The sequence below is a fragment of the Malania oleifera genome, chromosome 9 (assembly GCF_029873635.1).
Source record: "Malania oleifera isolate guangnan ecotype guangnan chromosome 9, ASM2987363v1, whole genome shotgun sequence".
Lineage (NCBI taxonomy): Eukaryota > Viridiplantae > Streptophyta > Magnoliopsida > Santalales > Ximeniaceae > Malania > Malania oleifera.
Window position 1 is genome coordinate 87340875 of NC_080425.1, and position 23403 is coordinate 87364277.

At 31.2% G+C, this 23403-nt stretch overlaps 1 protein-coding gene across 11 annotated transcripts; it reads left to right on the forward strand.

The window, feature by feature from the left end:
* The first annotated feature begins 684 nt into the window (after positions 1–684).
* On the forward strand, positions 685–22048 carry LOC131164367 (probable nucleoside diphosphate kinase 5). 11 transcript variants are annotated; one of them, XR_009139255.1, is made up of 7 exons: positions 707–1014; positions 1812–2036; positions 2964–3071; positions 3316–3425; positions 6105–6139; positions 14536–14640; positions 21848–22048. XR_009139255.1 is itself a non-coding variant. In XM_058121503.1 (6 exons), exons 1-5 carry the CDS (start codon positions 932–934, stop codon positions 6134–6136), a joined length of 558 nt encoding a protein of 185 aa, XP_057977486.1. In that variant the 5' UTR covers positions 707–931; the 3' UTR covers positions 6137–6139; positions 21848–22048. The 11 variants fall into 11 exon arrangements, 9 of the variants coding, with proteins under 9 accessions (XP_057977490.1, XP_057977486.1, XP_057977485.1 ...); XM_058121503.1 differs by lacking the exon at positions 14536–14640; XM_058121502.1 differs by lacking the exons at positions 14536–14640; positions 21848–22048 and adding an exon at positions 9023–9230.
* The last annotated feature ends 1355 nt before the right edge of the window (positions 22049–23403 follow it).

Below are 23403 nucleotides of genomic sequence, written 5' to 3' on the forward strand. Positions count from 1 at the left end.
AAAGAACTACTAATAAGTTGTTGTCATCAAAACAAAGTTGGAATGAAAGCCCTTGACTACTAGGACTAATATAAATTAATTTTTTTATTATTCTTTAGGAAACTAAAAATGAAAAAACAATTGCTTTGTATAACTAAACTAGCCCTAAGATTTTTTTTTTTTAATAAAATGAAGCTTTCAAAAGATATTGGATTGATAACTCTCAAAAATATAACAAAAATGTCACACTAATAACAATTTTATGAATTTTAAAAATTAAAAAAGTAATTAAGTTGTTTCCTAAGTTTTGAGATATCAAAACTCATCGTTTTTAATTATGTTTTTGATAAGAAAAAAAGCACAAAATCCTTTTATATTGGGAGAAATTTGTTTTTTCCTAAGTTTTGTAATATCCTCAAAACCTTCTTTTTTTTGAAATATGTTTTCTCATCATCAAGATCTCATTTTGAAATTTTCTTAACAAACCCTCTCCTCATGGTGCCTTTAAAAAAAAAAAACGTCCTTTCCTCAATTTTTTTAAAATTATTTTTAAAAATTAACTTTTCTAAGTAGATGCTCACGTGTAAAAAAAAAAAAATGGGGACTCGAAACAAATTATCATGAATGAAAATTTTCATTTTGTATTTTACATCTAGATAATATGCACAAATCTATATATATATATATATATATATATATATATATATAAAGGGTATGGGCACTTTTTATAATTGTTGGTTTTCCACATTTTGTGTTTCATTTTCAGTGTAGTGTTTCCACATTTATATATTTTCATAATTCTAAAAAGTTTAGAATGACCAAAAGCGAGCTAGTAATCGAGTACACAGCTCCGCGGCTGAACCGGAAGCGCGTTATGTAGACGAAGGGTCTGTACTCCGGTGCTGGCTCCTCGTGCCCCATCTCTCTCTCTCTCTCTCCCTGAGCTCGAAAAATGGAGATGACTCTGCGCCTCAATCAGCTCGTGCCATTGTTTTTGGTTTTCTTCCTTCTGTTTTCCGTCTCTCTCACTGTCAGGTGAGCGAAACTAGGGCTTCCTATCTTCTTAGTTGTCGAAGGAATTAGCAGAAAATAAATTATGTTTTGCATTCCTTTATGTCATTTAAAAATGAAGATTTTTGCTCGCCCAGCCAGAATCGGTGAATTAGGCTCAATTTAGTGGAGGTTTCACTCGGCTGTAATTTCAGTCAAATACAATATGAATTATTGAATTTCAATCCGTTCGTTTATGTTGAAAGCTACGGATTCTGAACTTGATTGTATTATGGCAGATGCACGGCAGATGTCAAGTTTAGAGTCAGTAGCTTGAAATTACTATAGGATAAGTCTGCTAATAGAAATCTTTGTATCATTTGGGGCTTTGATTTTAATGCTCTGCGATAGATTTTTGTGCATTTAGGCTTGGGTTTGTTGTGTTTATTTTTCTCGTTTTCCTTCAAGCTGCTCGTAATCTACTTTCCATTCTGTAGCATTCTTCCTGCTTTTGTTTCTCCCTTTCAGATTAGTGCTTCTCTTTTATCTGGAAAAGCTTGATGGTTAATAACTTCTTTTATGCTCTTAATGCTATTGGTCTTTGTATGTCCTCATTGTAAGATGCTGCTAATGTTTTTTTTTTTTTTTTTTTGTTCAATGGTTTCCTTTGATTTCCTGCTCTATATTGTTATTGCTAGTGTTTTTTTTTTTTTTCGGTGAAAGTCCGGTTGCTAGTGTTGTTATTGCCTTTTGTTTATTTTTTAGTAGTTTCTTTCAGTATATAGATGTTCTGTATTAATTATCTTACTGGTTTACTATTTCTGATTGCTCCTCAAAAATAGATCTTCAAGCAATGGAAGTATAGAGAAGGAAAAAACATTAGCCATGATAAAACCTGATGGATTATTGGGTAACCACACAGATGAGATAAAGAAAGTTATTTTTGATTCTGGCTTTGAAATTATCAAGGAAATCACAGTTCAACTTGATGAGGATAGGGCTGCAAGCTTTTATGCCGAGCATTCTTTGAAGAGCTTCTTTCCAAGCCTTATCAAATACATGACAAGGTATCTTTTGGTCTTTCTAGGTCATAAGTTGTTTCTCTTCCATATGTTTGAGCTTTCAAATTTAATTGAGATGGGAAGAATGACTCTTGAATTGGTTGACCTAATACATAATTATTATTTTATGAAGTTCCTCATCAACTTTATTTTTTAACAAACTACTGCAGAGCAAGCAAGTTTGAGAATTTGGTTTTTGAACTTTCATATTTTCTTTGCATTTTCTATTAATTTATGATTATTATATAAATCACATGTGCACACAAATGTTCTAATATTTTTGGTTTATTTTTTGCAAAAATTTTTAAGATCTAAAAGCATGAAAGGTGTAGTTATATATCAACCGTCTTCCATCTGGCGGTTCACACGTGGCAATTCAAAATTTTCACAATCATGGTTTATCAAATTTGTCTTCCATGATTAGTGTAGTGTTGTGCATTAATGATGTTTTTGGAATTTTGTCTGTTTTCATAAAGTAGAAGCCCCAACGTACTTACTTCTACCCTTATCACAGTATACCCTTTAATATTTTGAGTATTATTATTTCTCAAATATTTTTTGTCTGCACTTGTTAAGGTGACAACGCAATAATGATACTTTATAGCTCTAAAGACTTCACTATATTACATTTAGAATACCCCTTGCAAGGTTGTCTAGTAGTAAGGACAAGCCATCAACTTAGATGCCTGGGGTTCAATTTCTTGTGGGATCAAACCTTTATTTGGGTGGACATCCATGGAAAGATGTTGTGTTTGGTATTACGGAGGTAGTCAGTTAATGTGCTGCTGGGCTCTTTGTTTTCAATATATATTTATATTTAGAATGAATAAGGTTGCAAGGGCAACATATGCATCTTAAAGAGTTGTTGACAAGCATATATGCATATTTATATTCTGCGTGTGCGTGTTTGTGTGTCACCCGACTTTGTATTAGTGGTCCAGTGTTAATTATGGTCTTGGAGAAGGAGAATGCTGTCGCTGATTGGCGTGCTTTGATTGGACCAACTGACACAAGCAAGGCTAAGGCTACCCATCCTCATAGGTTGTTTATTTTACTCATCTTAATTCCTTTCGTAATCTCTATTGCATGCTTTTATTTTTAGTTTCCCAATCATACCATTATATATTGTTAGGGATTTCAAATTTTTTTGTAGAACTTTTTGGGTGGAATTCTTGACTTCTGAATTGCTAAATGTGGTTCAAATTCATATTCTTGGTTTCACTTGATTTTTCCATTTCCCTTCTTTGCTTTTCTCCTCTTGTTTTTTTTCTGCTTTTGCTTCCAGCATCAGGGCCATGTGTGGGCTGGATTCAGAAAAGAATTGTGTTCATGGTTCAGATTCTCCTCTATCCAGTACTAGGGAGATATCATTTTTCTTTCAAGAGATGTCTTCAGGTCAGATCCTATTCTTGATTTCTAATTGTCAAATTGTTATAGAACTACCTTTTAATTTAATCTTTTCAGATGTCTGCCTTATTTTATTTTGTCGAGGAAAGGAGGAAAAAGATGCCCTCTTTCTTTAGCGGAATCCCAGTTTTTGGCCTATGAACAAATGATGTGTTACAATCTGTGACCTGTGCATTAAGAATACTTTTTTTTCCAATTTATGAAGGCAAGAAAAGCATTTTGATGTGGCTTTTGAGAGTTGTATTTTGTTTTCATACAAAAACAAAGTTGATAATCAAAATTGTAAAACTATCGTGGAATTAAACTTACGAGTCATGCGTTGAAACTGTGGGAAAGAGTAATTGAATGAAGAATAATAATAGAAACGAGGTTTCAGAGAATCAATGAGATTGATAGAATCTATATAGCTACTAAGAAGATTAATGGAAAAGTTCAGGAAAAAGAGGAGGGACTTGCATATGGTTTTATTGACTTAGAGAAAACATATGATAGACTAACGACTAAAGTTAAGACTGTAAGAGGAGAGAATAAAGAATTTTCAATCACAATAGGTGTACATGATCCAAAACAAGATCTCATAGTGTATGATGTTTGCAAATGATATTGTTTTGATTGATGAAAGTGGGAGTCGGATAGAATCTAAATAAGAACTATGGAGAACAACTTTAGATTCTCAAGGTTTTAGGATAAGTAGAAACAAGACAGAGTATATAAACATAATTTCAACCATTTAAGGTGGAATATTTAGGATAAGGTTAAACTTGATAATCAAATCAAAAACACTAGTAGATTTCGATATCTTGGATCCATTATGCAAGCAGAGGGAGAACTTGAAGAGGATGTAGTACATAGAGTTAAGGCAGGTTGGTTAAAATGGAGGAGTGCTTCGAGTGGGATATGTGATCGTAGAATACCATTAAAATAAAAAAAAATTATATGATGATTGTAAGACCTGCAATGCCTATATGGATGAGAATGCTAGACAACTAAAAAACAACATATTCAAAAAGTAAAATTGACCGAAAATGCACATGCTAAAGTGGATTAGTGGCATAACTTTTTAGGATAAATTAAGGAGTGAACATATTTGCAGTAAGTTAGGCATAGGACTAGTAGAAGATAAGCTAAGATGGCTTGGGCATTTGAAACGAAGGTCAAGTAATCCGCCACTGAGGAGGAGCAAGCTAGTTATTGTTAATGACACTAAAAGAGGGAAGGGTAGACCTAAAGTAACGTGGAGTGAGGTAGTGAAGAAGGATTTAACAGCTTTTAAGTTAGTCTAAGAAAATGTCCTTGATTAAGTGAATTGACAGAAAAGGATTCATATAGACGACCCGCTTAATGAGACTTAAGGCTTGTTATTGTTGTGTACATACTGTCTATTTATTATATCATCATGGCCTGCTATGCTTCCTATGCATTAACTCCATGCATACAAGCTAGGTATGACAATAGCAGCGCCTGCCCCACAGTTGCATGTTTTGTGGGAAATGATGATAGTATATGTGTTAGCATTATTTGTTGGTGTAAAGAAGTAACCCTAAGAGCAGCCTTAGTAATACAATATGGGAGGTTCAGTTCAGTCATTAATTTCAACATTTTGTGAGTAATTGAGGTCAACCGAGTGCACACATGTCTTGATAAAGTGAATGAATGAACAGAATTTGTGTTGCTGAGTCCAATTAGGTCAGGCAAAGCACTGTGAATGATGGAAACTTTTTTTATTTGAGATACATTGTATGAAAGTTTATTGTTCTAGACATATAGAAAATAATTTTCCTTGGCACTTTTTGGGCATTGTGGGTTTTGAGTTTTGGAAACAACCTGCCCGCATAAGGCTGGGTATATCAGACCACCCTCCTTAGAAGTTCAGTTGGTGGGAGCCTTCTGCACTGGCCATACTAAAAAATAAGCCCTCCTCATTTGTAGCAGTACAACACTAGGAAGATTCCAAAATTCCTTTTTGTTTAAACTTTGCATTGCAACCTTTCTGGACAATCATTTTAGCAGAAATTGGATGTTTACTGATAAATACTATTTTACATATTTGCCCTTGTGGATTCTCATTTGATTTTTTTGGAGCATTGGAAAATTGGGATGATACTTTGTGAAATTTTTTGATACATTTATGTATCATTAATCACAAGAAGTGCCTACCATGCAGTTCTCTGCATGAAAAGTATGCAAAATCTGTAAACAAAAAGAATCCCCATAATTCATCCATATATTTGAGGTATATGAAAATGAGTCTGACGTCCAAGAATATAGAAGATAAAAGTCTAGTTTCCTTCAAATACTTCAATAAAGGATCTGCCTCCCATATCATTTGAGTAGTACCACCTACTTTTTCTTCCTTTATAATTACCTTTTCCCTCCATATTCTGTTTGATTGAATGGAATAAGATGAGAAAAAAAAAATGCAGATCTTAGAAATGAGAACTGAAACAGGAGTTTGCTGTCGGTAGATATTGTCGTAAAGACATACTTTTCTTGGCCTTTTCTTTTAGAGGAATTTTCATTCCCTTCTGTACTGTTTCTTTTTTCTCCTCTTGTTGAGCTCTTCTTTTACCCAAAAAAACGTGGTTGTTACATTTTAGAAATGCCTTCTATTTTTCCTTTCACTTATGGAAATTTGAAGTCCTACATCTTGTTCATTTTGCACTGCAGGTGAAGATGTTATGAAGCATGATGAACTATAAAAGGTAAGAACTCTTTTTAGTGCACAACCTTCCAGAAAAAGGGAAATGATCTTTAAGGTTGAGTTTTTCCTTTGCCCCTTTTGCATCTTGTGGCTGTCTGACAATGGCCATGCAGTTTTGCCAGCAGTATATGCTGTGTGATCTGAGCTCTTTGTCTTCAAAATGGTACATGGAAATTGTATTGAAAAATTGGTGGTACATGGTGCATTTATTTTGGAATTACTTCTGTCATTTTATGGTCTGCCTGGAGAGTTTGGAACTTGTAGACCTTTTTTTGTTTTGGTAGCCTCCTTAAACAGGTGGGGTTGAGGCTTAGTTGAGTGGACCTGAGTTTGATTTTCTGTTGCAGGAGAGAGGAGAAAGGGAAATGGAGGTAAAATTCTGTTAAAAAAAGTTCAGTAGATATGGTTAAGGAGAATTGGATATATCCATGGAATAAACCTCTAATTGCTTCGCATAATAATGCACATAACTAGCAAATTAAAGAATAATTGACTTTTTTCTTTTGTTTCCTATTTTCTTCTATATTCCTTTATTATCATTTTTATTTCAACTACCAAAAAAATACTAAAATTAATTATCCATGTGTTGAGTTATTCATGGACAAGGATTGGGTGGCCCCTATAGCCAAACAAAAAACAACCCAGATCAAATTCTCAAAAAATCTACGCCTATAACTAGAATAGATGGCGTGATAAGCACCTTGATGTGTAGTCACAAGACTCTCAACCAACAAAAGAGGACCATGGAGCCTCTTTTGGAGATTGGCAAACCAACAAGTGCAGTAGGAAAATGGTCAGAGAATAAACCAAAATGGATCTGGTCAAGACAAACAGCTGGATTGATATCGTGGGTCACCTGCATGCGATTGGGCAGTAACAGTGCATGTCAATGGTCCTTTGAAGTCAGATCCCAAGCAGTGCTGATAATGATAGTCCAATGGTGAATAATCAATGAGATCAATGATAGAAAAAATCAACAATACTCTCGTGGCAAAGCTCAATAATAGGATCAATGACAATGGAACATGTATGAAGCCTTAATTGTGGCTTGTGATGTGGGTTTGTGCTTGGAAGCATGAATTGAGGGCAGTGGCTGGGTGGGAGCTGGAAGTGGGAAGTGCTTAGCCTAGGAGGTTTGAGGATTTGGAGTATCTAAGAAGCATTCATTGCATATTATGTGCATAAACACCTATGTTTTCTCAATAGAAAGGAAGTGAAAAAAAATTAGGATGAGTAATTTGTGGATGCAATTATATTAAGAAGTTGAGCTAGAAATACTCTTTGTATTATTTTGTGGAAATTTTTATGACAATTTGACTGATTTCCATGGGTTATAATTTTTGTTTTTTCTTTTTCCTTTTCTTTGTACGATAATTTTATTTATGAATGGAAAGCAAACTGAAGTTTATCTTTAAATACTTTGAGGTCTTATTGTGAGGGGAGCGAGATTCTATCATTAGTGTGAGCACTGAAACCGAGTATAGGAGTTCATTGTGTATGTGTTTATGTAGTGGGTTGGTTCTCAAAACTAGATCAGATCAAATAGCTGGTTCTATGTGTCATTTTTTTTCCTTGGTTGCCCAATTTTCTTCTCAGGTTTGTGAAACAAATTTGGTATATCAGACAACACAAGGGCTTCTTGTTAGTTCTTGTGAGTATGGGTTAGATTTGGTTGTGATACCACTTGGCACATGCTAAAGAGAAGATATAGAGATAAAGGGAAGAAGAAGAAGAAGAAGAAGAAGAAGGAATGAAGAGGGAAGAGAAGAGTAAGGGAGAGGAGAGAAGAAAAAAATGGAATTCAATTTTAGTTAATTCAGGAGGGAAGCAAAAAGATGGAATTCAATTTCAGTTAATTCTATATTATCCACGAGGGCCATGGCAGTGTGCTCCAAAAGAACAAAATTTTATTTATAGGCACGTGAAGGAAGAAACCCTAAGAATGAAGTTCCTAAATAAAATAAAATCCTGTAATATTAAATTTACTTGCTAATTACTATGAAACCTCAAAATGCAGATTTTACAAGAAAAACTTAAATTAGAAAAATTAACTGTGATCCAAAATAACAAAATCCTATTTATAGGCACATGAAGGAAAGAAACCCTAACTAAGAGTGAACTCCCTAAATAAAATAAAATCCTGTAATATTTAATTCACTAGCTAATTACTTTGAAAATTCAAAATATAGATTTTACAAGAAAAACTTAAATTAACAAAATTTATTATTGGAAGAAAATAATTCTTGCATTTTATTAAGCTGTTGGCATCTATTTCCTTTCCAGACTACAGGGGAGGGTCAAGTTGATGGAATGATTATGCATATGTATGGGTTTGATTATCATTTTTATGAGATGCAAAAAAGTTTTTAAATAACAGGTTTATAATTTCATTAGTAGAACAAGAGCATTTTCAGTTGTTCATTTATAGGATTATGCTTTGCAAACTAGATTGTTGCCTATTCCAAGCTAAGTTTTTAAAGTTCACATGTTCTTTGGATGAAAAGAAATGGATTGGTGGGAGATGAGGAGCTTGCTTGTAGTCCTTGAGATTGGTTATAAGCATTTTGAAATGTCAGCAAAAACTAATTTATGCCTTGTTTGTAATTGTAGCTTGTTGTAATCTAATGTATTGCTTGAAAGTGTGACGGATGATTTAAAAGAGTTACTTGCACACGGTGGTGAACCCAACCCCCTTTTTTTATTAATGAAGTAATGGAGATTTATCTATCGAAGCACTTTAAAAAATGATCATTTTTTTTTTTAATTTTTAAATTTGCAACTGCTCTGAATTGTGTCGTTTTTTTTTTATTAAATGTTTTTTTGATCATTGTGAATCTTGGAGTGAAATGTACTAATTTGCTCCTTTTTTCTTGTGCTAGTATAGTAAAACTACCAAAAAGCATGATGAGAGCAAGATGTGGTTAATCTCAATAGATTTTGGTATATAATACATTGGAGGTTGGGCTACATTTTAGGAAGTCCACACCATTCGAGAATTAATTGATTCTTTTGAATCCACTTGTATTTAGATGAGTTGATAAGGTTGACTTGGGTCAAAATTTTATTTAATATTATTGTTGAGATTTTAGAAAGGCAGGTGTTTTGCAAGCTTATTTTTTGAACTTCACTTGGATTTATAGGCTTATTTTAACTGGATGTGATGCACCCAATGTCCTAAATCTTTTCATGCGCAGTTGGTCATAAGCTTGGTAAAGGATTGTTGCATTAGGTATATGACAATCAACATAAAACTTGTTAGATATCTATTGATTATGCGTTGGGGCGTCCTGTATGAGCGATATGTTGCGCTTATGCAATTCATGCATAGCAAAAAATGCCTAGGATAAACCATGTTGGTGCTCAATCGCAATGTCAAATATGTTAGGTTTCTCGCATTATTTTAGACATGGACAAGTAAAGAAGTTAGTTTAGCGACGAGTGTTAGATTAGCAACATAGAATATAGAGAAACTTTTGGTAAAAATGTGGAGATTGTTATTATAATGCTTAGATGAAAAATTAATATAACAATGCCTTCAAGAACTAAGGTTACGTTTGGTTTGTAGAATGCCTGTTCTCAAGAATGGATTAGTTTTACTAGATTAGTTATATTTAGTTATATAAGAAACTATGTTGTTATTATAACGCAAATAAGAATGTGAAACATTTTATGAGTCCATGATAAGGAATAGACCAGGAATAACTATTTTCAAATTTTATCATGGGGATGTCTATTCTTTTCTTATTACATGTTAAATGAAATAATTAAGAATATACAAAAAATAACTAATCCCTTGATTTCCAAAATTTCTTAGTGGTTATGCTCCTCAAATAGATTTAACAAAAAACCTTGAAAACAATTTTGGAAAGATTGGAATAGTATTATACTAGGGATATAAGAGATTGAGAAAATATTCATAATTAATGGACACATTAGAAAGGACAATAAAAGTTATTAGAGGATATATAGAGGAAATGCATATGGAGATGAAAATGAGTTTTTTTATATGAACTAAGATTTTGCCATTTTATATGATTTTATTACTTTGAGCACATGCTTTGATATTAGAGAAATACTTAATAACTTGTAAGACTAGACAAAATAAAAGTAAAATAAAAATTTTCTTATCTAAAAGGTTAGTAATCCTAGGTAAAAGTTTAGCTACACAATAGATAGTTCTAGTGTTAGAAACATGTATTGAGAAATAAAGGAGACAAGGTAACATAAATCAATGCTGGGAAACTAGGTGGTAGAATTTAAAAGGAGAAAATATAAGAAAATTTAAAGATATATTGATTAAAATGGTGGTTGGACTACAAGGATAGTGTAGATGCAACACTCTTTGTAGTAGGATAACAAGCTCTAGTAGAAAGATGGTAAAAGAGATTTTAGGTAAATTTAGAGGAAGAATATAAGCTACTAAAGAAGGTGGTGACATTAAGATGCCCAAAAAAGCCATAAATACAAAAAGAATTTGGTGTAAAACATGACAAAAAATGAAAAACTTTGAAAAGTATAAAGAGGTAAGAAAGATGCAAAAAAAGGTAGGTAGTGAAACTAAACATAGAACATTTAATAATTGATATGCTATATTAGACACAAAATAAGGGGAAAGAAATTAATAGTACTATTAGATTTCGATATCTTGATCTATTATATAAGTTGAAGGAGAAACTGAAGCAAATGTTATACATAGAGTTAAAGTTGGTGGATAAAATGGATAAGTGGTTCGGATGTGTTGTGTGATTGTAGAATACCCTTAAAATTAAAATGTAAATTTTATAGGATAACTATAAGACCAATTGCGCTATATGGATCATAATGTAACTAAGAACAATATATCCAAAATGTAGTCACCAAAATGAGAATTTCAAGTAAATGAGTGGTGTAATGTTAAAAGGTAAAAGGAATGGACATATTGGTAGTAAGTTTGGCATAGCACCTTGATGTAAGGGTAGTATCAAAGGATTTGTAGCCACAAGAGAGATTAAAAGGAATTGAAGTGAAGGTAGGGGAAGAGAGGAGATATGAGGGGAAATTGCATGTTTAATTTAATTCAATTCAATCATCAACAATTACCTACAACATGACTTTTACACACTATTATAAAAAAAAAAATCTAACACATGAAATTACACATTTATGCCTAAAAGTATATGAGACTACAAACATACTCTTAAAATATATAAATATTACAAACAGGACTCCAAATACACTTAATTAAACCAAACACGCAATTAACTATTAATTAAGCCCAAAAATCCTTGTCTCAATTCTTTTGAACTATTTTCCAAGGAGGATTTTCCCATGGTCTTGCTTCTTGTCTTACATCACGCCTATAGAAGATAAGGGAGGAGCCTCTCAAATGATTTGGGCATTTGCAATACATATCAAATAATGCACTGATGAGGAATGTTAAGTGGCAATAGGAGTAGGGGCAAGTATAAAATAATGTGAAATGAGATAGTAAAGATTTAATAGCCCTTAAATTATTGGAGAAAATTGCTCACAATTGTGTAAATTGGCGTAAAAGGATCTAAACTCAAATAGTGGGACTTGAAAGACTTAGTTTATTATTGTTGTTGTTTATAGTCTTTGTCTTCGTGAATGTAATTGTTATACATACTGCTAGTTTGTCATCGGCCCATAGTTTTCATTACCAGGAATATGGCATAGTTTTTAATTTTATATTCAGTCATATAGTTAATATATATTTTAGACAAAAGCTAGCAAATTGATGCATAGTTAGGTTTGGACACACTACTCTATGTACTAATATCTGGTGATTCTCTAGAGGCCAAGAATTGGACTTGGCCTTTAAGCTTCAACGCATGCTAGTGATTTTCCATATATATATATATATATATATATATATATATATATATATATATAAAATAAATTGGCGGAAAATAATTCATATAGCCGACCCCACTTAGTGGGAATAAGGCTTGGTTTTGTTGTGTTGTTTTATATATATATATATATATTCCGTTTTTGTGAGCTTCGCGGTTTATCTGGAATGCCATTGTCAAGCTGTATGCTCTCTTTATTATTCCATACTGAGAATATGTGTTGCAGCTTTGAATTTGTAGTCTTTTACTGGTCTGGTTTGCGGCAATGAAAGTTCACCTAAATTTTCTCATGCATAATGTGGGAAAATGTTCCACTCTTCACTTTATGGAAGTTTCTAGGGCAAAACATTGCAAGATGATTTCTAAAATTACTCTACAATTGTCTCATTCAATTTAATGTATGATTTTTTATTAGTCTATTGGGAAAGTAGGTTCTCATTCTTTCTGGAGTGTGTCAATAGAAGTGAGAGCACTAATTATATTGGCTTCTTGTCCTTGCACCAAAAACAAGATTTCATGAAACCAACTGTTTCATTTATCCAGAGGGAACACATTCATGCCAATTTTGGTCCTACAATGAGCTTTGTTGGTTGTAATATTGAGCCAGTGTTTTTCTTAGTCACCATTCAACTTGGTATCGAACATTTTAAGGTTCACTGTGGTAAGTTCTGTTGAATGCCCTTTAACCCTTATGTTCATCTCGTTCTAGCCAGTGTTTTTCTCAATCACCATTTTACTTGGTATCAGACATTTTTTAGGTTTTCTGTGGTGAGTTCTGTTCAATGTCCTTTAACCCTTGTGTTCATCTCGTTTTATGGTTGCAAGTACTTGTCCCTTGTGGTTATCGATTGAGTGGGGACACTGGAGCATACGTAAGTATCAGGTTTCCAATGGTTATTGGGCTTCCAAAGTATGAGGTATTCATTAATAGTCAAAATGCTATTTATAAATCAAAAATTTTGTTTTGAGACCGCTAAAAGGAATTGAGATAAAAGGATTCATCAAGCAAGAAGCTTGGTGAATTAGGATTACATGTTGGAAAGGAGAGCAAGTACATAGCCAAATTTGAGCAATATCATAAATTAATTAAGCATATATTTTGAGCTTGAACATGTATTGTAAACAAAATTTTAATTGAGGATAAAATCCCCTAGAGAGAGAGAGAGAGAGTGAGAGAGCGTCGGAGATGGCAATCATCAAAGGAATCACGGTTGGAGTTATGTTGGAGATGGAGGTGTCTAGCATGCTTTCAGTGAGAGGTAGTTAGGTTATGTTTGGAATTTAGAAAGTATTGAGGAAAGGAAAGATAAATATTAATAAATTTATATTTTCATGTTTGTTATCAAGAAAAGTGAGAAATATATATATGTGTGTGTGTGTGACAAATGCATAAACAAATTTTGACTTTACACAATTGATGTTCTTAATTTTAAATTATATTAAAATAAATTTTTATTTTTAATAATATTTAATATAGAAGGAAAACACAAGCAAAGATGAGTTTGATTATTAGGGAAAAGAAAATAAAATATTAAGGAGTTCGCATTTTCATGTTTGATTATTAAGAGAAATAAGAAATAAATTGAAAAATATGTCAATTTCATGAATAAAATTTTGATTTTAAAACTTGTAAACATTTAGTTTTTTAAATTTTTTAATCATATAAAATAAACTTTCATTTTTAATAGAATATAATGTAGAAGAAAAATATAATGAAAAATGAGATTTTCGTTTATTTTATATATATATATATATATATTTAAGTTAAATTACTTTTAGAAAATTTGAAAATATTTTGAGCTAAAAAGAGGGGGTTGCACACGAAAATGACATCATTTTCAGTTTTGGGTTTGCCGCCTATTGTGTTTTTATTTTTAATTTTTACTTTTTAGTGCACAAAATTTTCAATCATTAATGACCAGATTATAACATTGATATTAAAAGTAGTTATTAAATAATTTTATTTTTTTAAAACTGTAATGACGAGATATGATAATTTTATTATGTTGCTTAAAAAATTAGTTGTTAAATAAGTATTTTGTTGTAAAACATGTATAATTATGTGGATAATTATTTAGATAATAGGTTACAACTTTTGATATATTCACATAATGGTTCATTATGTGGTTAACTTTTGGGATGCTAATGTATTTGCTTATATAAGAACATATTTTACAACAAAATGAAATAATAAGATGATTAGTAATATCTAGTTCTTCAGGAGCTAGACTGTTGAATATTTTTAGTTCCAAACTTTTTTGTATTCTTCTTTATTTTATTTATAGCACGTTATTTTTAGATTAGAATTTTGTTTTCTTTAACATTTGTTATCTATATAACTTTAGTTTTTTGTCAAATTATAGTTATATGTTAACTATATCTCTAACTTGGAATATGTGTCCTTAAATATTTTTATGTTGGGATATATGTAAGAATGACATTTCCATTTAATATTTACCTAACTTTGAATTTTTATTTGTTTTCAAAATGACTTTATAATGTCGAATCTCATAAAGTTTGAATTTGTTGCCCTTGATATTTCTAGAAGAAATTATTTGTCATGGGTACTTGATGCTAAGATTTACCTTAAGATAATCTTGGAAGTACAGTTGAAGAAGGAAATCAAACATCCTTGTAGGATCGCGCAAAGGTAATGATTTTCCTTTGATACCATTTACAAGAAAAATTGAAAATTAAGTACCTCACTTTTAAGGATCCATTAGTCATTTGGAATAATTTAAATGAGTGATATGAACACAAAAAAATGTTAATTCTTCTAAAAGTTTGATATGATTGGATACACTTACGACCACAAGATTTTAAAATTGTAAGTGAATATAATTCATTCTTGTTCAAAATTAGCTCTCAGTTGAAGTTATGTGGAGAAAAAATTATCGATGATAATATGTTAGAAAAAATATATTCAACTTTTCATGCCTCGAATGTGCTCTTGTAGCAGCAATATTGAGAGTGTAAATTTATAAAATATTCTGAGCTAATTTATTGTTTACTTGTGATTGAACAAAATAATGAGTTTTTATTGAAAAATCATCAATCTTGTCCAATTGGCTCAACACCATTCCCTGAAGTGAATGTGACTTTTTCTCAAGGTCATGGACGAGGTTGTGGTGGTAAAAGGGGTCGTGGTAGGAAAAATTGTTGGACTCGTGATGATCATCATTCAAAGTTTGAAAGCAAAGGTGCTGAAAAAATTCAAAGAAAATGAGTAAAGAATAAAAAAAGCTCTGAACAAAATAATAAAGTGTAAAATAATGACAATATTTGCTATAGGTGTGGAACAAAAGGTCATTGGTCTTGAATATGTCATACTCCTAAAGACCTAGTTGATCTTACAAGGCATCGTTAAAAGGAAAAGGAAAAAATGCTAAAGTGAATTTGTCTGAATCCATTGATGCTAAAGTATAAGTCTCATTTGAATGTTGATTTTGATGTTTTTGATTTTTTTGAGGATCCTAGTGGCAAATTTGATCATTTGATTGGAGATGGAAATGTCTCCTATTAAATTATTTTCATGTTTATGTTATTTTGAAAATTTAATTTATATAATTTTTTATTAAAAGTTTTACATATAATATTCTTGGTAATATTTTGTTATCTTTCCTAATTCTTAAATTTTATTTTTCATTTACTAGATTATACAAAATAAACTAGATAAAAGGAAGGATGACATGTGTTTGGTAGATAGTAGCACGTCTCACACAATTTTTCGTGTTAAAAAATATTTCTTGCAATTAACATTAGCTGTAATTAATGTTAATACAATATCTGGCTCTGTAAATGTAATAGAAGACTTTGGAAGAGTTCACATTATGTTTCCAAATGAGATAAAATTGTATATTGATGATGCGTTGTATTCTAGTAGATCCTAAAGAAATCTACTAAGTTATAAAGATATACGTCGCAATTGATATCATGTTGAAACTAAAAATGAAGGAGACATGGAATATCTCTTTATTACATCTACAGTTTCAAACCAGAAGACAATATTAGAAAAATTTTTAAGTTTTTCATCTTACCTATATTTCACAAAAATAAGGATGGTTGAATCAAATTTTATGCATTAGAAGTGTTTCGAGTTTAGAAGTTTTATACTTTGGCATGATCGTTTTGACCATCTTGGTTCAATTATGATGTGACGAATTATTGAAAATATACATGGACATCCATTAAAGGATTAAAAAGTTCTTTTACCTGGTGATTATTTTTGTATTTATTGTGCTCAAGGAAAACTACTTGTTAAACATTCTCCTTCTAAATTATCTTTAGAAGTTTTTTTCAATTCGTAATGTTGCTTTTGCTAAATTTCTTGCTCAAATAATAAAGTTGAGATCAAGTTTTCTTGATCATCCCATTTAGACTGTCCATTTAGATAATGCAGGTGAAATTTCTTTAAAAGCATTTTATGACTATTGCTTGTCCATAGAATAAGTGTTGAATATTCTATTGCACATGTTCATACACAAAATGGTTTAGTGGAATCCTTCATTGAACGTTTACAATTTATTGCTAAACCTATGTTTATGCAATCAAAGCTTCCTACATTTGCTTGGGGTCATGATATAACGCATGCTGCGTCTTTGATTAGAATTAGATCAACCGCATATCACAAGTTATCACCTTCATAGCTTGTGTTTAACCACCAACCTAATATATCTTATCTTAAAATTTTTTGTTGCGTTGTATATGTTCATATTGCACCTACACAACAAAGTAAGATGGGACCACAGCGTTGACTTGGTATTTATGTTGGTTTTGATTCTCCTTCTATCGTTAAATATCTTGAACTACAAACAGGTGATCTTTTTAGAGCAAGATTCCTAGATTGTCAATTTGATGAATTAGTTTTCTCGTCATTAGGAGAAAGAAAAGGTAAAGGATTAAAAATACAAGAAATTTGTTGAAATACACCAACTTTGTCTAATCTAAATACACACACAAATCAATTTGAACTTGAAGTTCAAAAGATAATTCATTTGCAGAATTCTGCAAATCAATTGCCAAATGTCTTTACAGACCACCAAAAGGGTCACTCAATCACATATTCCGACTGCAAATATTCCTGCTAGATTGATAGTTCCTGAAGAACTAGACTGTTGAATTTTTCTAACTCTAAACTTTTTTGTATTCCTCTTTATTTCATTTACAACATATCTTAATTATTTATTAATGCTGATATTTTAAAATCTTAGTTTTTTATACACTATTTACAAAATTTATTTTATTTTGTTGTTAAATATTTATCATTAAAAAAGGCAATGCACACTTTCTCGCTAGGGGTGTTTGAATTTAGTATGACTTTTTGCGCAAGACTTAGGTTAACTTTTTATATCAATACATGGACTTTATTTAGGGGTGAGCATTCGATTGATTCGGTAAATTAGGTTAATTAATAAAAAAATCTTGATTAAAAAACTTTAATGTATATAATATGTAAAATATTTTACTAGATAATATATATAATTATTTATTATTAGTTTATACTATTCTTAATTTGGTTTACTAAACCCAAAAATTGAATAGAAAATTGAAAACTAAAATTCAATGAAAATGAAAATTGTAACAAATTGAATAAATTTAAATCGAATCGAACAGATCAAATTTATTTGTTTAATTCGGTTTCAATTGAATTATGTTGACCCCTAACTTTATTATTGCTCTAAAATATAAATAATTTTTTTAATATTAAAAAGTTTAATTATTTCTTATATGCTTCTCTATATAACAAACTTGAACAAATTCTTAGAAACTCAAAATTAACCCATTTATAACTCCAATAGATCACTTTTTTGACTATAATATTTTTCAAAGTTTAAAGATATAGATCATAAATAAGTTTACCTAGGGTCGGTTTAGTATAACTATTGTTTTCAGTTTTTTGTTTCTGTCTCTTCACAGTAAAGAAACAAATTATAAAAATACGTTTGTTTAAGTTGAGTTTTATGTTTCTATTATTAATTTTTAACTGTTTGTCAAAAAATTAAAAATCAGATTTTATGATTTTAATTTGTTTTGGCAACCAAGTGGAGTTGGTCACATGAATTATTTTTCGTCAATTTACGTGAACATGGATAATTTTATTCAACAAATTCAGGACTATTATATCCTTATTCACTATCTCTCATTCTAAGGTATTTTAGATCGGTCTCTACCCCTTCAATTGCTTTTCACAATAACTAATTCACTCTTTCTTAAGGGTGCATTATGTGACATGTGTTACAAGTGTCAAAACCATCAAATGTATTCATAAAAATGGAGACCAATTGCTCCCACGACATGGCGCGGTGGAAAGACATCAGTAAGTAAAGAGTATCAGAGGTTCAATTTCAGGTAAATACACTCACGGAGCCAGCGATACCTGTGGATGGTGAGAGTTTACTCTGTGAGTTAACAGGGATCATGGATGGTAAGAGTTCGCTCTGTGAGCCAGCGAGGACTGTAGATGGTGAGAGTTCCCTATGAGCCAGTAGGAATCGTGGATGGTGAGAGTTCTCTGTGAGTTAGTGGGGACCGTGGATGATGAGAGTTTTTTGTGAGTTAGTGGGGACTGTGAATGGTAATGGAGACGTGTCTCAGGAGTCTGGTTGGCCGAACATCCAATTGATGTGCAGAAATCATGTCTGCATTCGGACTTTACTCTGATTAAAGAGACCTGAGGGCGGAAGACGCTGATCCGTAGGTTTGGTGCCACACTAGGGGGCTCGAAAGGCTCGTCGGTGGCTAGAATTCCTATGTAATAAAAAAAAATGAAAACTAATTATTCTCTTGACCTCTTTATAGATAAATATGATTGTGAACAATTTTTAGGATTAAAATAAAAAAAAAAATAGTTCTCAAAATTTGCTAAAATTTGACTGAAATTTAGGGGAAAAAAAGCGAAAGAAATAGGAAACCAATCTCGAAATATGAAACTTCTATTAAATTAAAGAAATTTAAAAATCTTTATAGAATATGAAATATTTTCTCTATCTTGAATTATTTAATGAGGGAGACTTGGTGAGGAGGGAGGGAGTCAAACGATGCCGAGTATGGCCCTTTCTTCTCTTTTTCTTGGATAAAAAGAGTGCGCAACCCACAGCACATCATTATATAATAGTGTTAATTTGATGAATGCGACGAGGCAGAAAACATTCCTGTTTAGGAAAGTTATAATATAATATTCTCGAGCTTTTAAGGTTGAAAATTATAACACGAAGGCCCTCGCAGTCTCCTAGGCGTCTAGTGCCCTCTCAATCTCCCACATCTACTTATTTAATTTTCCCTTTTTCGGTGGAAGTGCGCCCTTCCCTTGCTTCATCATCTTCATCCATCTCAAGAACAATGAGAAAAATTCCCCCTCCTTTGCGATGGATGCTGATGCCCTCCCTGACGCATTAAGCTCGCATACTTCACTTCCATCCATACCTTAACCTTCATTTATTTATTATTATAGAAGAGGAGATGGAAAGTGGTAGAGAGTCAACCCCACGCCCTTCGGTACGAAACAGTCACCATGTCTAACTTTTGCTTGTCATGACACGTAGCCGATTGCAGGCAATTGGAACTCCCTCGCATGTCTAAAATTCATTCATGCACATTAGGAATTTAGAGTAAAATTTATTAAATATAGCATAAAACTTACTAAACTCCTCAGTTTTCATAAAAATATAATAACTTTTCCTGAAATTTGGAAAATCTTGACAAAGAATAGAAAAATATGAAAAATTCACTTCTTAGGAAAGTAAAATAGAAATGCATGAATTTGAATTTGCATAAATTTAAAAGAAATTTAATAAAAATTTATATTATATTATATTCAAATTCACACGTATTAATTCACATACAAGATGTAAATTCTATTCTCTTCAAAATATGATAATTTCTAAAGCATGTAATTTAAATCTTAAATTTAAATTTTTATAAACATGAATAAAATTCAGTATAATTTTATATTACTATTTTTTATCAAATACGTATGAATATAAATTAAGATTCAAAGTTTAAACTTCCAAATATAGTGTAGTTTAATTGTACCATCCAACAAGGAATTATACAATAACAACAAGCCTCAAGTCTTATTAGGTGGAGTCGGATATATGAATCTTTTTTCGCTAATTTATGCAATCATGGGCATTTTTAATTTTAACAGATTCAGGATTATTAAATGTTTACTCATTATCTCCTTTCAAGTTATTTTAGGTCTACCCCTATCCTTTTTACTGCCTCTCACAGTAATTAACTCACTCTTCGTCACTGGTGTACTATGTGACTTACATGCAAGTGTACATACCATCTGAGTCATCCCTATATTATCTTGTCTTTCATAAGAGTTACACCTAACTTATCGCAAATATGTTCATTCCTTATTTTATGTTATGACCTTAAAAATAATATACATGTAAGTGTAAAAAATAATAATAATAAAATTAAATTAAATTAAATTAAAAATAATTAATTAATGAATTATAATAATATAATAATATAATATAATATAAATATTATAATATATAATAAGTTAAAGAAACATAAGAATGCTTAAAGAAGCATCTTGAATTCAATAGAAGACCCCCCTCTTCGCAATCTCTCTCTCTCTCTCTCTCTCTCTCTCTCTCTCTCACAACTTTAATGCCATTTTCGGTCAAATTGAAAAACGAACATCATTCTTGGATCCCAATTCCGATCCTCAACGATTTGACGGGGGGAGATTTTATATTTTGCACGCCGTAGGCACCAATTTAGGGTTAGTGTAAGTGAGTTAAATTATGTTAGAATTTATTTTAAAATATGTCTGATTTAAATTGAGTACGAAAATTTAATTATTTCTATGTTCATATTTTATTTTAAAATATGTCTATTTTAAATTGATTACGTGAATTTAATTATATTTATATGTCTGAATTAAATTAATTTTTAAAAATTAATTATATTGGTTTTATTCAAATATATACCCGAGTTAAATTAAATTATACGGATTTTGTTTAATTTAAATACATGTCTGAGTTGAATTAAATTGCGGGAATTTGATTATATCTAGGTTTTTAAATATGTTGGGGATTAAATTTAAATATGGGGAGTTGATCATACCCGCTCGTTTATTTAAATTTACTGATTATATATTTATGAGAATTTCTCAGGTAATTTATGAAATTATAATTATTATATACATCGTGTGACATGAGTTTAATTTATTTAATGCATAATTAAGTATGTTTGGAATTTTACGGTGTTATATTTGTTACGTGTGTAATTGGGAATAATGATGAGATTTATCACAAATTTTATGTTCGGAAAATGGTGAGAATATTATAAGAATGTGGTGGATGTAATAATATGTTCTAAAAACCCTGATTGGCCAAATGTGGTGGATGTTCGGTACCGTTACCACAGATGAGTATATTAGTGCAGTCACACTATTGTGAAAATGTTGGCGGTGGATAGTGGATTTGATCTGAGTAGGGGAGTATACACCTGTTTCTGGATCAGGATGTGAGGCAAATCGCACTTACAGACATTGACTTTTGATTTAGCTTTGGTCGGTCAACCAATGCTAAGTCCAGTTTTTGGATCACATAGTCCGGTCATGGAGGTTAAACATGACATGCATTCGCTGAAAGGAGTTCTTTTATATATATTTAGGTATTTATGTGATTATGGCCTTTAATAGGCATAAATGATGTTTTGAAGGAAAGTACGGATATTTATTTATATATGTGATTGACATATTTCAAATGAAATTTTTATTAAAGTAAAATTATGATTAAATTACTTTTCACCAAAGCTCATTATTAGTCATACACTGATAATAATTTAATCCTTATTTACTGAGAGGTGTCTCACCCCATTATTATATTACATTTCAGATACCTTGAAGAGCATAGTTGAAATCAGAGTAATGTAGCGGAAGCATGGGTGGGATTAGAAGGAACAGTTTAAATTAAATATTAAATTTGTTATTTTTGTATATTTTAAAATTTTCCTAGGATGAATGATATTGGAAATATTGTTTTAATGAGGTTTTTAGTACTTCGATATAAATATATTTGAGGTTTTTCGCTGTATAATATTCGAGTTGTCACATTTTATCTTTCAGTAGTATAATATTCGTCTATCTAAGCATTCTCATCTCAACAACTTTTACTTTTTAAATATTTTATTTCTTCCTTACCCAACATTCTGATCCATATAACATAACCAGTCTTATAGCCGTTTTATAAAACTTTATTTTTAATTTTAAGGGTATTGTACGATTACAAAACACACTTGAAGCACTTTTCCATTTTACCAACTTACTTTACCTCTGACAATGAGAAATTATATACTAGTGTAATTTAATCATTTTACTATACAATAAGACAATCACCAATTCCTTGAAGTCATTGAGTATGTCAATGCTTTTATGTAAAATGAGAGTATCATTCTCTAGTCAATTTTAGATTTTTCACTGTTAGTGCTAAACTAATGTAAAGAACCATTTAGGGAAGAGTGAGTGTCAGCATATTTATAAATAAGTTTAGCTTGCTCATTTCTCTTACTAAATACATCTTAGATTCTAAATTTTGAAATCAACGAAGGGTTTCAATCCACTGTAATTAAACACTTCACATCTTACGAAGCTACTTCAACTACTTTTATGTAATTAGACAACCCAAGCATATTACAGGTTTTGATCTAAGAGAAGGTGGTAGAAAGTCAGCCTTGGGAGGGGAGAGAGAGAGAGAGAGAGAGAGAGAGAGAGTGGAAATTGATTGCTGGGATGATAAGGGAATAATAATTTTGAGTTTAATATACATTGAAAGCAGGGAAGAGAAGGTGGTAGAAAGTCAGCCTGACTCTTTTGACAGAACACGTGTTGACAACGTACACGATGATGGATTCACTTAGGCTTCTGTCGTGACACGTAGCCATTGCATGGACGCACGGACGTGGCCTGGGCCAAGCCACGAACTGCTCGCGTGATCTGCTGTTGTACCCTCGAGTACCCCAGAGAGAGAGAGAGTTGGAATTTGCTTCGTGGAAAATGTGAGATTAGGGTGTACTCCACCTTAAGTAAACTATTTAAACTTTATTTGACTCAAAACTATTGAGATAAAAAATCAATTGAAATTTGATTATTTTTAAAATTATTAAGCTCAAATTTAATTGGACTATAAATTCATAAAATTTAAATAGGATTCCCTTATAATTTAATATTACATGTATAAAAATATGTATGTCATATTGAATATATTTATAAAATAAATACTTTATATAGCATATATAATATGAAAAATGAAATTAAAAAGTTTAATTCAACTTGAAATTTGACTCAAGTAATATTATTGAGTTTATTTGGACTCGAATTCGAGTAAAATCGAATCGACTCAAGTTAATAAATATATAATTCGAGTAACAAGACAGTAGAGAATAAGACAATAGT

Excerpts from the sequence above, each read along its gene's own strand:
- LOC131164367 (XM_058121500.1), top strand. The coding sequence starts at position 932 with ATGGAGATGACTCTGCGCCTCAATCAGCTCGTGCCATTGTTTTTGGTT. Across the intron at positions 3,072-3,315 it reads AAGGCTACCCATCCTCATAG|CATCAGGGCCATGTGTGGGC; the intron begins GTTGTTTATTTT and ends TTTTGCTTCCAG. Across the intron at positions 3,461-9,017 it reads TGATTTCTAATTGTCAAATT|TATAGTAAAACTACCAAAAA; the intron begins GTTATAGAACTA and ends TTCTTGTGCTAG.